This window comes from Giraffa tippelskirchi, chromosome 7 (assembly GCF_054371585.1).
Source record: "Giraffa tippelskirchi isolate mGirTip1 chromosome 7, T2T-mGirTip1v1.2.pri, whole genome shotgun sequence".
In the NCBI taxonomy this organism is placed as follows: domain Eukaryota; kingdom Metazoa; phylum Chordata; class Mammalia; order Artiodactyla; family Giraffidae; genus Giraffa; species Giraffa tippelskirchi.
In genome coordinates this window covers 58,829,062-58,840,390 of record NC_137281.1, presented here as the reverse complement: position 1 = coordinate 58,840,390, position 11,329 = coordinate 58,829,062, and the positions used below count along the sequence as shown (strand labels likewise).

The 11,329-nt window shown below is 57.4% G+C and overlaps 1 protein-coding gene, 1 long non-coding RNA gene and 1 other non-coding gene across 3 annotated transcripts; all 3 read left to right on the top strand.

Annotated features, from left to right (window-relative positions):
* Positions 1-1,145: 1,145 nt before the first annotated feature.
* Positions 1,146-2,512, top strand: EXOSC6 (exosome component 6). Its single transcript, XM_081508755.1, has one exon. It carries the CDS (start codon positions 1,259-1,261, stop codon positions 2,075-2,077), a length of 819 nt encoding a protein of 272 aa, XP_081364881.1. The 5' UTR covers positions 1,146-1,258; the 3' UTR covers positions 2,078-2,512.
* A 3,546-nt stretch (positions 2,513-6,058) lies between these two features.
* LOC145513186 (uncharacterized) lies at positions 6,059-9,785 on the top strand. Its single transcript, XR_014059184.1, has 3 exons — positions 6,059-6,165; positions 7,018-7,130; positions 9,540-9,785. It is a non-coding gene; the product is annotated as an uncharacterized LOC145513186 (long non-coding RNA).
* TRNAG-GCC (transfer RNA glycine (anticodon GCC)) lies at positions 6,215-6,285 on the top strand. The gene has a single exon. It is a non-coding gene; the product is annotated as a tRNA-Gly (tRNA).
* Positions 9,786-11,329: the final 1,544 nt, after the last annotated feature.

Below are 11,329 nucleotides of genomic sequence, written 5' to 3'. Positions count from 1 at the left end.
TACGATACTGCCACGTGATTTTTTTACTCTTCCTCCCCTTTCGCCCTCCCCCCAATAGGTGTCCCCAGTGTGATAACCCGTGGTTCCCTGGGTGTCTGTAGACTGCTGTGGTTCCAACTGGTTTCTGGTTGCAGTCCTTGCTGAGTCCAGCCCCAGACCCCTGAACTTGGGAGAATAATGGTCCCTGGATTTGCCTCAAAACATCTGTGGGGATGGCCCACAGAATGGGGTGAGATAGAGGAATTAGTTATTCAGTGGAAGATGGTCCGTGGGGTTGCTGGCAGCAGAGAGAGGCTTCGTTTTTGGTGCTTCTTACAGGAGAGCATTCTCATTTATAAGTCTCATGTCTTTTCCTCTCCTGATGTACAAGTTGGATGTGAGGTAAGAGACATTCCTTGGTATAGGAGGTTTTTAGGGAACTTCAGTTGTCTCCTCCCATACCCTTGACTGCCAGATCACTCCAGGTTTCAGGACCTAACTTGGACGGTGAAGATGGAGACTCTGACTTAGTTCTGTCCATTCACCCAAGTCTGAAGACAGCTGGGTTTGGGAGCTGTAGGGTGTGGTACTTAGTTGTGCCCTCTCTGGCTGACTTCACGTCCCCTGGGTGCAGCAGGCTGGCCCTGAATCATTCTCAGCCCTGCTGACTTGGAGGGAGCAGAAAAAGCAGGTCTGTGCTGAGAGAAGACACAGAGGCCAGCAGTCATAAAGCCTGGGGGTGAGGAAGAGGGGCAACAAGAAGGGTGCTGAGGCCCTGGCTGCAAAAAGCACAAGCCAGGTGAGTGTGAGGGATACAAAGAGCTCACACAGTCTGCAGCGGGGGAGAGAGTTCCATACGGGCACTCGACAAGCTGTGCCAGCCAGGGCACTGAGTACCAGAGGGACCTCTTGAGCAAGGCGGTGGGGGAACATGTATACGGTTGTGTCACTAGTGCAGGGTCAATTACAGCTTCACAAGTGAGAGGAAGAAGACCCACGCCCTGGGCTTGCCCTGGCCGGAAGGCTAGAGGTCAGCGGGGCTGGCCTAGATCCCACTTCTGCAGGACCGTCTGATCCACCCAGGTACCCAGCTCTGGCCGTCCTCGCGGCGGCCCGGGGCTCCGCGACGCGCGCCGTCCCCCTCCGGGGCAGCAGGTGGCGGTGTGGCGCGAGCCACTCTCCCGCGCACCCTCGAGCGGCCCGGCCCGGCGGGTGGGCAGGCGGAAGCGCCGGCGCACGGGGCGGCTGACTCGCGGAGCCGGCTGGCAGCAGCGCCGCCATGCCCGGGGACCACCGTCGCATCCGTGGGCCCGAGGAGTCGCAGCCGCCGCAGCTGTACGCGGCCGGCGAGGAGGAGGCGCCGGCCCCTCGCGACCCAGCGCGGCTGCGGCCGGTGTACGCGCGCGCCGGGCTGCTGAGCCAGGCCAAGGGCTCGGCCTACCTGGAGGCCGGCGGCACCAAGGTGCTGTGCGCCGTGTCTGGCCCGCGCCCGGCGGAGGGCGGCGAGCGCGGCGGCGGCCCGGCGGGCGCGGGCGGCGAGGCCCCCGCGGCGCTGCGCGGCCGCCTGCTCTGCGACTTCCGCCGCGCGCCCTTCTCGGGCCGTCGGCGCCGCGCCCCGCCGGGCGGCGGCGAGGAGCGCGAGCTGGCGCTGGCGCTGCAGGAGGCGCTCGAGCCGGCCGTGCGCCTGGGCCGCTACCCGCGCGCGCAGCTCGAGGTGTCGGCGCTGCTGCTGGAGGACGGCGGTTCGGCGCTGGCCGCCGCGCTCACGGCCGCCGCGCTCGCCCTGGCCGACGCGGGCGTCGAGATGTACGACCTGGTGGTAGGCTGCGGCCTGAGCCGCGCGCCGGCGCCCGCGCCCGCCTGGCTGCTGGACCCCACGCTGCTGGAGGAGGAGCGCGCCGCCGCCGGCCTCACCGTGGCGCTCATGCCGGTGCTCAACCAGGTGGCCGGGCTGCTGGGCAGCGGGGAAGGCGGCCCGACCGATAGCTGGGCGGAGGCCGTGCGCCTGGGGGTCGAGGGCTGCCAGCGCCTCTACCCCGTTCTCCAGCAGTGCTTGGTGCGGGCCGCCCGCCGGAGGGGTGCCGCCGCGCCCCTCTGAGCCAGAGACCCGAACGACGGACGCCGAGGACCGAGCCGCAGCTGCCACCACAAGGACCACGCCGTCGGCCTGCAGACGGCGTGCGCCGAGCTGAGAACTGGGAGCACCGGAGAGGATCCGGGAAGGCGTGCTCAGGAATAGCCGTGTTGGAGCGATTCTTTCCAGACTGCTTCGTTAAAGAAACTTTTCTAATTGAGTTGACTGCCAGCCACGACCCAGTTGAAGAAACCTGCCAGTGCATCTTGACTCCTAAGTTGGAAAGGACTTCCGCTGGACTCATCGGGAAGACTGGAGCTGTTGTCCTGCAAGGGATGGACCCTATGCAGGCCAGCCGGGGACTCCATCCTGTATAACTGGGCTGCTTTTGAGAGAGGGGACGGGGGCGCTGTGCCTTCCCATGTACATCTGAACCCAAACACTCTTTTATAATAACTTGAGACATTCTTCTGTTGTTCTTGGTAGCGACTTTAATGAGTAAGGCTCTTCTGAGCTGGGGGCTGTGTTCTCAGGGCTTGAGACAAGCGTTATCTTTAATGTGTCCTGGTGTCACTGGTCCACCAGCGAGAAGGCACTTGAACTGCCAGGAGTGAGAGTTTCTGGATGCTGGAGATGGAGCCTGGCCATTCTGTAGGGCAGAGCGGGCCTGTCTGACCACAAGGGTGGGTTTTTCCCTGTGTGGCTCCTGAGCCCTGCAGATTTGTGCTCAGGTCTGAATTGGCAAAAGGGCAGCTCAGGGTCCTCCCTCCACCAGCTTGGTGTGACCTGAGCCTGTGTGTCTCAGGGGCCTGCTCAGCTCTAGGAAAGGCCAGCCTGAGGCAGCTGAGAGACCAGAATGAGCCCTGGGGACCACACTAAGAATCCCTGACCAGGGGGAAAAATACAAACTTGATTTGTCCCCAGTGACATATATTTCCAAAGCAGGTCTAAAATGTGTAGTATCACACCAGCAAAAAACAAGATAGAAACAAGGTAAAAACGATAACCCTGTGGACACCCAGACAGGACTGGGGGCTTTGAGAGGGAAAAGAGCTGATGCTGCTCCCGGTGGGGTGGGCGTCCAGCTCCCCTTGCAAGAGTGGGCCTTGGCTCTATGAGATGGTGCTGGGCAGCTGCGGGCCGCCTCCCTTCCCTGCAGTACCTGGACAAAGCTAAAACCAGCACTGGGGGGAGGGTTCCTGGCTGAGCCACACCTCCATTTCCATCTCCCTTGCTCCAGAATGGGTGGCATGGGTGCCACTGAGAGACCTTCGAGAAAACACTCAAGCAAAGAGCCACTCGGGACTGTGCCTGGAGCTGATGAGCCTAGAGCGGTTCCAGCCTGCTACTGACAGCCCTCCTGGTCTGACGCCTGTTTCTTGACCTATAGGAGAAGCAGAAGCAGGACCCTAGCGCAGAGGGCCAAGGCGGGGTCTGGCTGGGAAGGGGCCATCTGCTAACAGTCTCCAACCTCCACCTCCCTTTCTCCTGGCAGCTCTGGCATCTCGGTGCTACTGTAGATTGTTCCTGAGACCCATGAACCCAGAACCACCAGACATGTGGCATTTTGTCCACCAAGCCCAGTTTTTCTAGATGTGATTCCGTCTTGGGGAGCAGTGAGGGTCCCCTGGCGCAACAGGCCAAGGGGCAGCCAGAGCTGGGCAAGTGGAAGAAAGGAAGCTCTTTTCTGCCAACCGTACAGCAGCCCGGCCTTGCTGAGTGGGTCCTGACAACAGCAGAGGCTTGGTCCACTTCAGGGACCACCAGTAGGGGCAGAGGCTGTGGTACAGAAGGGAACACTGGGGCCTTTGGAAGCTGCACAAAAGGCTATTATCAGATCCAAGTTTGGATTTCTCAGTCCAGGAAGGTCAGTGTGCTTCAGCTTCCTTGGGGAGCACAGGACAATGCAAGGGAATTAAGAGGGGGGGGAAGAAAATAGGACAGGGCCCTATCTTCTGGACATTGCCTGTGACAGAAGTCAGTCGCCTCCCTGCAGCCACTGCTGTGGTCTCCTGCACAAACAAGGACCCAGACACAAGGAGGGTGAGGGTGGGGGAGGGGCCAGGCCACTCACCGCGTCCTCTGGGGCTGTGTGCTGGGAGCCCTCTGCCTCGGGATGGGCCCTCGGGCCTCTGGGCTGCTGCCTGGGTTCAGCGGTTCTGCATAAGGAACCCTTACTCCCAGAGCCCCTGTGCTGTTCACAGACCTCTGTCCCTGGACAGGGACAGTCACCAGTCAGTGGCCGGGTCTGAAGGCCCCAGCTAACCCCAAAGAGGCCACTCGATGTGCAGCACTGATCTTGGGTGTCTAGGGCTCGAGAGGACAAGATGCGGGTGGGCTGAGTGAGACACCGCCCTGGCTCCAGACAGCAGCTGAGTGGGTGAGGGGTCACACCCAGAAGGAATGGGGGGAAGTGCACCCGGGGAGGGTGAGGAGGAGCCCTGCAGCCAGGGGGAGCCCGAGGCTAGGCCCCGGGTACCTTCAGCAGCGGGAAAACCTGGCGCCTGTGGATGGCGCCTGTGGAGTGCGGCCTGGGCCCGGCCTTGGGGGCCTGACCTGGAAGCTGGTCCCTCTGCTGTTCCATGAGCTCCACGCGCTCCAACAGGTGGTCCACCTGGGCCTTGATGTGGCTCAGCTCACCCCTGAGGCAGTGCAGCTCCTCGGTCTGGACTGGGGGGCGGAGGCAGAGGGCACTGCTGCTGGGACCTCTAAGCCCACTCTCCCTGCTAAGGGCCTCTCAGCTCCCCACTAGCCCTGCCGATGAGGGCTGTGTCCCCTCACTCACGCTTTATCTCAGGGGGCAGCTGGCTCTTCCTGGGGGCCCTGTGGGGACTGAAGCGGCCCTTGACCCCTGTGCCCAGGTGGGCCCTCCAGATCCTGACAGGCACGCGGTGGAGGAGGGGAGGGACCTCCTGGTGTTCATACACCCTGTGGGGACAGGACAGAGGGAGTCAGGCCACCAGCCTCCCCTGCGCGCCCAGAGGCCCCTAGCGGCAGGACCCACCTACCTGCAGGGGCCATCTTCCCGGTGCAGCTCGTAATCCAGGCCGTAGCTGCTGCTGTAATAGAAACGGGGAGAGGATCACTGCCCAGGGCCAGAGTCCTTGCCTAGACCCCAGTTTAATTTGGGGAAACAGGTATGCAGCTTTTCCTTAGAATCCCAGGGCCCCTAGGCATTTGACCAAGGTCACGTTGGGAGACTGCAGCAAACCAGCTTCCCCATCGCTGGGCTCTGAAAGGGGCACCTTGCAGGTGGCTCCTGGTGGCAGAGGGGGCAACTGCCCACAGGCTTCTGGCCAGCCAGATCTGGGCCCTCCGCAGGCTCCTCTGGCTGACACAGGCACTGCTGATCTTACTTTGGCAAAGGATGAAAGGGAAGAGTTAAGTCAGGGCCCAAAGCTGTGGAGGGGCTACAAGAGCCTTTAATCCTGCGTGGGAATGGCCGGGATGCAGGGCCAGACTGGCAGGGTGAGGGCTGAGGCCCAGTGAGACCCGCAGTCATGCACTGTGCCCCCTGGGGAACCGGTGCCCAGGAGGGGAGAGGAGATGGATACTGAGGGGCAGTGGGCTGGGCCTGGGCAGGAAGGTCCGTGGAGCTACCACCCCTGAACTTCAGTGCAGCTTGAGGTTTCCGTTGGAGCAAGCAGGGTGCTGGGGTAGGGAGGAGGGGGCTGTAAGCGGGGATCAGGGAAATTCCTGAAATAACCTTCCGGGGCCCTGTGCCCAGGAAGGAGGGGAGAGATCGGTGGGAGCCCCGGGGCAGACGGGGGACATTCTGGGGAGACCTTCACCTTCATCGCGAGGCCCCCAGGCCTGCAGATGAGGTTTCCGGCTGCCCCCGCCTTGCCTTCTGGCCTCAGGAAGTCTGGGTGGGCGGCCCTGGAGCCTCGGACACTGCTGATCCCGGGAGTGGGAGGCCCTTCCTGGGAGAAAGGGGAGAAGGGGGCGGCAGGGCGGGGTGCCCAGCTTCCGTTGCTGCGGGGACCAGGACGGAACTCGGAACTCGGGGTTTCGGGTCTCAGCTGAGTGCGGACCCTCAGGGAACCTCCTCGCTGGTCCGGGCCCCCGACGGGGCTGCAACTCTGCTCGGGAACGCAGGGGAGGGGAGCCAGGTGAGCCGGCAGACGACTACCGAGCTAGCTCAAAGTGCCTTCTGCTGAAGCATCGGTGGTTCAGTGGTAGAATTCTCGCCTGCCATGCGGGAGGCCCAGGTTAGATTCCCGGCCAATGCAGAAGGCAGATTGTCCCCCCCCACCTTAAAATGACTTTCTAAAATACCTAAAAATGATTAAGTAACAGTGATTCACTGACTATTAAGTACAAACTTGGCAGCTACAGAAGTTGAGACAGAGTTGAATTGAGTTTGGGAGTTAGAGGTTAGCCCGTGACTTGCTGCAGGTCGAGGGCCTGGGGTCCTTCCTGCTCTGCGACCCCTGCTACCCCCATGCCCCCAGTTTCCCCTAGGATTTGTAGCCTTGCCCCTCCCAGGGTCCACAGCCCCTTCTGTCCCCTGGTCTGGGCTAATGATTACAGTCTGCAGGCTTCCACTTCCCACAAAAAGAGAAATAAAATGCACCGTCAGAATGGTGCCAACGGCAGAGGTCAGACCTCAGGGCCAAAGGCCAGGGAACATGGGGCAATACTTCTGCCACAAACCTTTCCCTCTAGGTTGATAGATGCCATTTTGAGATCCAAGGCACATGACCTGCACTTGACCAGTTCTCACAGAGAAGGCATCCAGCACCTCAGGGGCCACCAGGACCCCACCCCGCTTCGGGATGTTTTCCCACAGTCTGCTGCCTGACCGCCCCCCATCAAGGGCTTCATTCTCCCCACTGGAGACCCCTGGGTTCACGTGGGTCTTGAAGAGGCCACCCCTGCCCCAGGCCTTGAGTGCCCGGCACCCCTGAGTGAAGTCTGCACTCCTGAAGCATTTCTTCCATTGCTTCTATCTTCCTCCACAGGCACCTACAGGACTGAGGCCAAGCCTGCTGGGCGAGGGGCTGGGAGGACATGAAGTCAGAAGAAGGCAACTGGAACTGAAGAAGGGTTAGCCCAGCGTCAAAGTGGCCATGCGGTAAAACAGGGCAGAGAACTGTGGGAAGGGACCAGTTACATCCCATTAGACGAATATTTACAAAACCCTATCAACCCCCAGATGAGAGTCTCTCACATGAGATGGGAGGCAAACCACACACCGTATATGCAGTTCTGCATCACTGAAGAAACCTAAGTTTAAAAACCTCTGTTACCTGGGTATTACCACATGTGAACTAGATGACCAGTCCAAGTTCGATGCATGAAGCAGGGCACTCAAAGCTGAGGCACTGGGACGACCCAGAGGGGTGGGGTGGGTGGAGAGGTGGGAGGGGGTTTAGGATGGGGAACATATATACACCTGTGGCTGATTCATGACAATGAATGCCAAAAACCACCACAGTATTGAAAAGTAATTAGCCTCCAATTAAATAACTAACAACAAAATCTGTTAACCTACGAGTGGGCATCTACTCATCAGCCCCAAACAAACGCGGTGAAAAAAGCAGTCCACCTCGTCAAAGGTAACGCAGAGCCTCAGGCTGCGGCGGACAGGGAGAGGTTTGGCCTCATTGTTCTCGAGGTCAGCCTGGAGGTGCAGAAGCTTCCCACAGTGGCCCCCACCCAGCCCTGCCGTCCTGCTTCCAGGGAGACCTGACCCAAAAGAGATCAGAGCCCTCGGTACCAGGTGTTTACACAGCGGTGTCCCTCACAGCAGCCATCTGCCCCACTGCCTCCTGCCCCCCTACTGGAGACCACCCAAGCATCTACAGACAGGCCAGGAGCCGAGCACAGGCATCGCAGCCGCCAGCTGAGGGGACCAAGGGCCCACCGGTCCACATACACCCTCCATAACACCTGCGAAAATGGCACGGTGGCTGGCAGAGGTTGCTGAGCACCTTTCTGAAAACGTTTAAAGGTTTCTTTAAAATTCCTTGAGGCTTCCCAAGCTAGAGGGACGATTTCATCCAGAAAGGTTCCCATTTTCTACTTCCCAAACATCTATAACCAGAAACAGCTCCCGAGCACCTTGCAGGAGAGGTTCCGCTCGGAGGACCCACAACCTCCGGGTCCAGGCAAGGGGAGAGGGCACCCCCAGCAGGATGGGGACTGGGTTATGTCAGCTAGAAGTGGCCTTGGAGTAAGCTGGATCGACTCCCCCAGTTTACAGGCAAAACCTGTGGCCGAGGGAGACCGGCCTCCTCCGGGGCCACAGTGAAGGGGGCGGCACACTGAGCGGGCCTGGGGTGCTTCTTCTGTCCCAGGGAGCCCAGGGTTCCAGACAAACCGTGGTCAGACTCCCTTCCCAGCAGGCAACCCCAGACTCACCGGAAGACGGCTGTGCCCCACGGCCTCTTCCGGCCCCGCCGGGCAGGGCTGGGCTTGGGCTCCCGGGCCATGTCCGAATCTGAAGGGAGAGATGCGGGGGGCAAAGCTGGGGGACCGGGGCGCAGGAGGAGGGTGCCCAGTGCTTGGGCCCGCTCTGGGCCGGCCCTCCCCGTCCCTCCGCTTCGACAGGAGGCAGTGCCCATGGGAGGCCATGCAGCAGGCGCCTGTGCCCAGTCTGTGGGCAGCACGCCTGGCCCACGCACCCCACCCAGCTGTTCGGGGCTGGGCTCCCGCTCCAGAGGGACCAGCTCCATTCTCAGGGGACCCGGTGCTGAAACAGTGTCCCTTTGACTCACTTCAAGGCAAAAGAACCCCTGAGGGTGGGGAGGCCACTCTACTGTTCCCCCAAACTGACCACGGGAACCAGCCCCATCGCCCAGCCCCTGGGGTCTGGGGTGGTACTGTCACAGGCAGGAGGGGGGATGTCCGTGATCCCCTGAGGGACCCCAGCCCTGGCCAGGTTAGCTCTTCAGGGTGTGCCCACTGCCTGCCGCCCACCCACGGGCCTGCCCTGGCCAGGCCCACCTGCAGCTGCCTCTGGGCTAAGCTCCTGAGCTGGCTGCTGACACGGTCCCAGTTGCTCTCTGCCCACCTGGGCTGCGGGAGGACACCCCACTGCCCTCTCTCTTGGTGGTGAGGAGTCAGAGAGTCCGCTGAACCGGTTTAGAGCAGGGCTGAGCAGCAAGTCAGGCAGTCTGTGCAGCAGTCAGGGCAGAGGGTCTCCTTTTGGGCCCCTTCAGTGTCCACCGTTTGAGCACATAGCTCCTGCTCAGGGGAGACGGAGGGGAATCTGCTCATTGCTGTATTCCCACAGCTCACCTGGGGCCTGGCCACCTGGTAAGTGCTCAGTTGATATCTGCTGAATTAATAAATGGAACGCCATTAGATCAGTTCCAGCTTTTGTTTGTGGGTTTGGATGAGATCCCGGAGTTTCACCTGTGACTTTGAGGCCCCTCCCTGAGCCCACCCCCTTTCTTCCTTAATCTATGATCATCATCCATGGCCCACTTTTAGCTGCCAAGACAGTAACAAATGTGAGCCTTCTTTTCCTGTTCACAAGACTTCCTGCAACACAGTCACCAAGAGCATTTACCCAGCACCTGCTTGCTCACGGAGAGGAACAGGAAGACCAGCAACAGTGTCCTGAGGCGCTGACGATCCTGATTGAGGAGGAAGTTGGTGATTCTGTATCCCCACCTCAGTCCTTCTCTCCCATTCACGATCCTGACGATCCACTCAATAGCACATTAAACACACACCCAGGCACTGAGGAAGCAGCTGTGCTTCCATGTTGTCTGGCTTTTCATGTCTCTTCTTTGACTTTCATATTCACAGTGTCCAGAGAAACACACCCATGTTCACCATGTAGGGCAACAATGCCTGAGCGCTTTGAAAATATGTAAAGCAAATCTCATTTTTTAAAATGGACTTGGGAAACTCTGAAGAGGGAGCTTGCACACATGTAGCACTCGTTGCAGCCTGTATAACCAGCAGGAAGAAGGAAGATAAAGAACTATATTTGACAAAGGAGGACATTAATCTCATGGGGATTTTATTAATATCTCCTGCTTTTTTCTTTTTTGGCTGCTCCATGCAGCTTGTGGAATCTTAAGGCTTGAACCCCTGGCCCTTGGCAGTGAAAATGTGGAGTCCTAACCACTGGACTGGATTCCCTGGTAAGTCACCCTTCCTGTTCAAAAGCAGGGAGAACATATGACTCCTAATGTTTTAAAACAGCTGTTGGAAAACAGAGCCTCTCATAATTAAGAGAGTTTAGGGAATCCAAAGGCAAGATAGCTTCACCTAGTGTTTGGATCAGCGCCTGGGCCTTTCTGGAGAAATAGGTGAATTTATAGAGAATTTAGAGTTATAATGGCCATCCTGGGGAAACATTGCTTTAGATAAGTCCACCTAAAGGGGGTTCCTTATGCACCAGTCTGGTGGCTCAGATGGTAAAGAATCTGCCTCCAGTGCGGGAGACCTAGGTTCAATCCCTGGGTTGGGAAGATCCCCTGGAGAAGGGAATGGCAACCCACTCCTCTGTTCTTGCCTGGAAAATACCATGGACAGAGGATCCTGGTGGGCTACGATCCATGGGGTCACAAAAGCACTTTCATTTTTCAAACGGGCACCCATAAAAGAGAGAATGCCAAACCTTTCAGAGACAACTAAATTCATTGTTTGATTAGTATGCAGAAGTTTCTAAAAAAAAAAAAAAACAGCTCTAAAAGGATTCTTACTGCAGGTGAATAAAAAAATCTTTAATGAAAAGCTGTGACCATCTGATCAGGTAACTTTAATTTATTCCATCTGCCAGAAAAAATAATTTGGATTTGAGGGTTTTTTTTAATTAGTTTATTTTCTATTTTTTAACTTTACAATATTGTATTTGTTTTGCCATACATTGACATGAATCCACCATGGGTGTTGGATTTGAGTTTAATACCTGATCCATGGCTAAAATTTTTAAAAACAAAAGCTGTAAGATCTTTATGTCTGCCTGAATATTATGTATGTCTATGTGTGTATGTTACAGGCATGTGATATTTTTCTGCCTTCAGATGGTGTTGCCAAAATTAATTTGTAAGGAGCTCTATTTAGTTAGCTTAAAATAAAATTAAGTGTGTATAAATCAAGTATACTCTCAGAAATATAGAAACTAACTCAAATATTTTTCTAGTTCATGTGATCTGGAATAATGGTTGATAAGTAAAAGCTAGCTTAAGTTTGTTGGTGTAAATAAAAACAGGCATATTTTCAGAATTGTCAATATTGGAAGTAAATATGCAACTTTTTCAGCCTGAGTTTGCTAATCAAATAGGCTCAGACTGTCTTCAATATTTATTTATT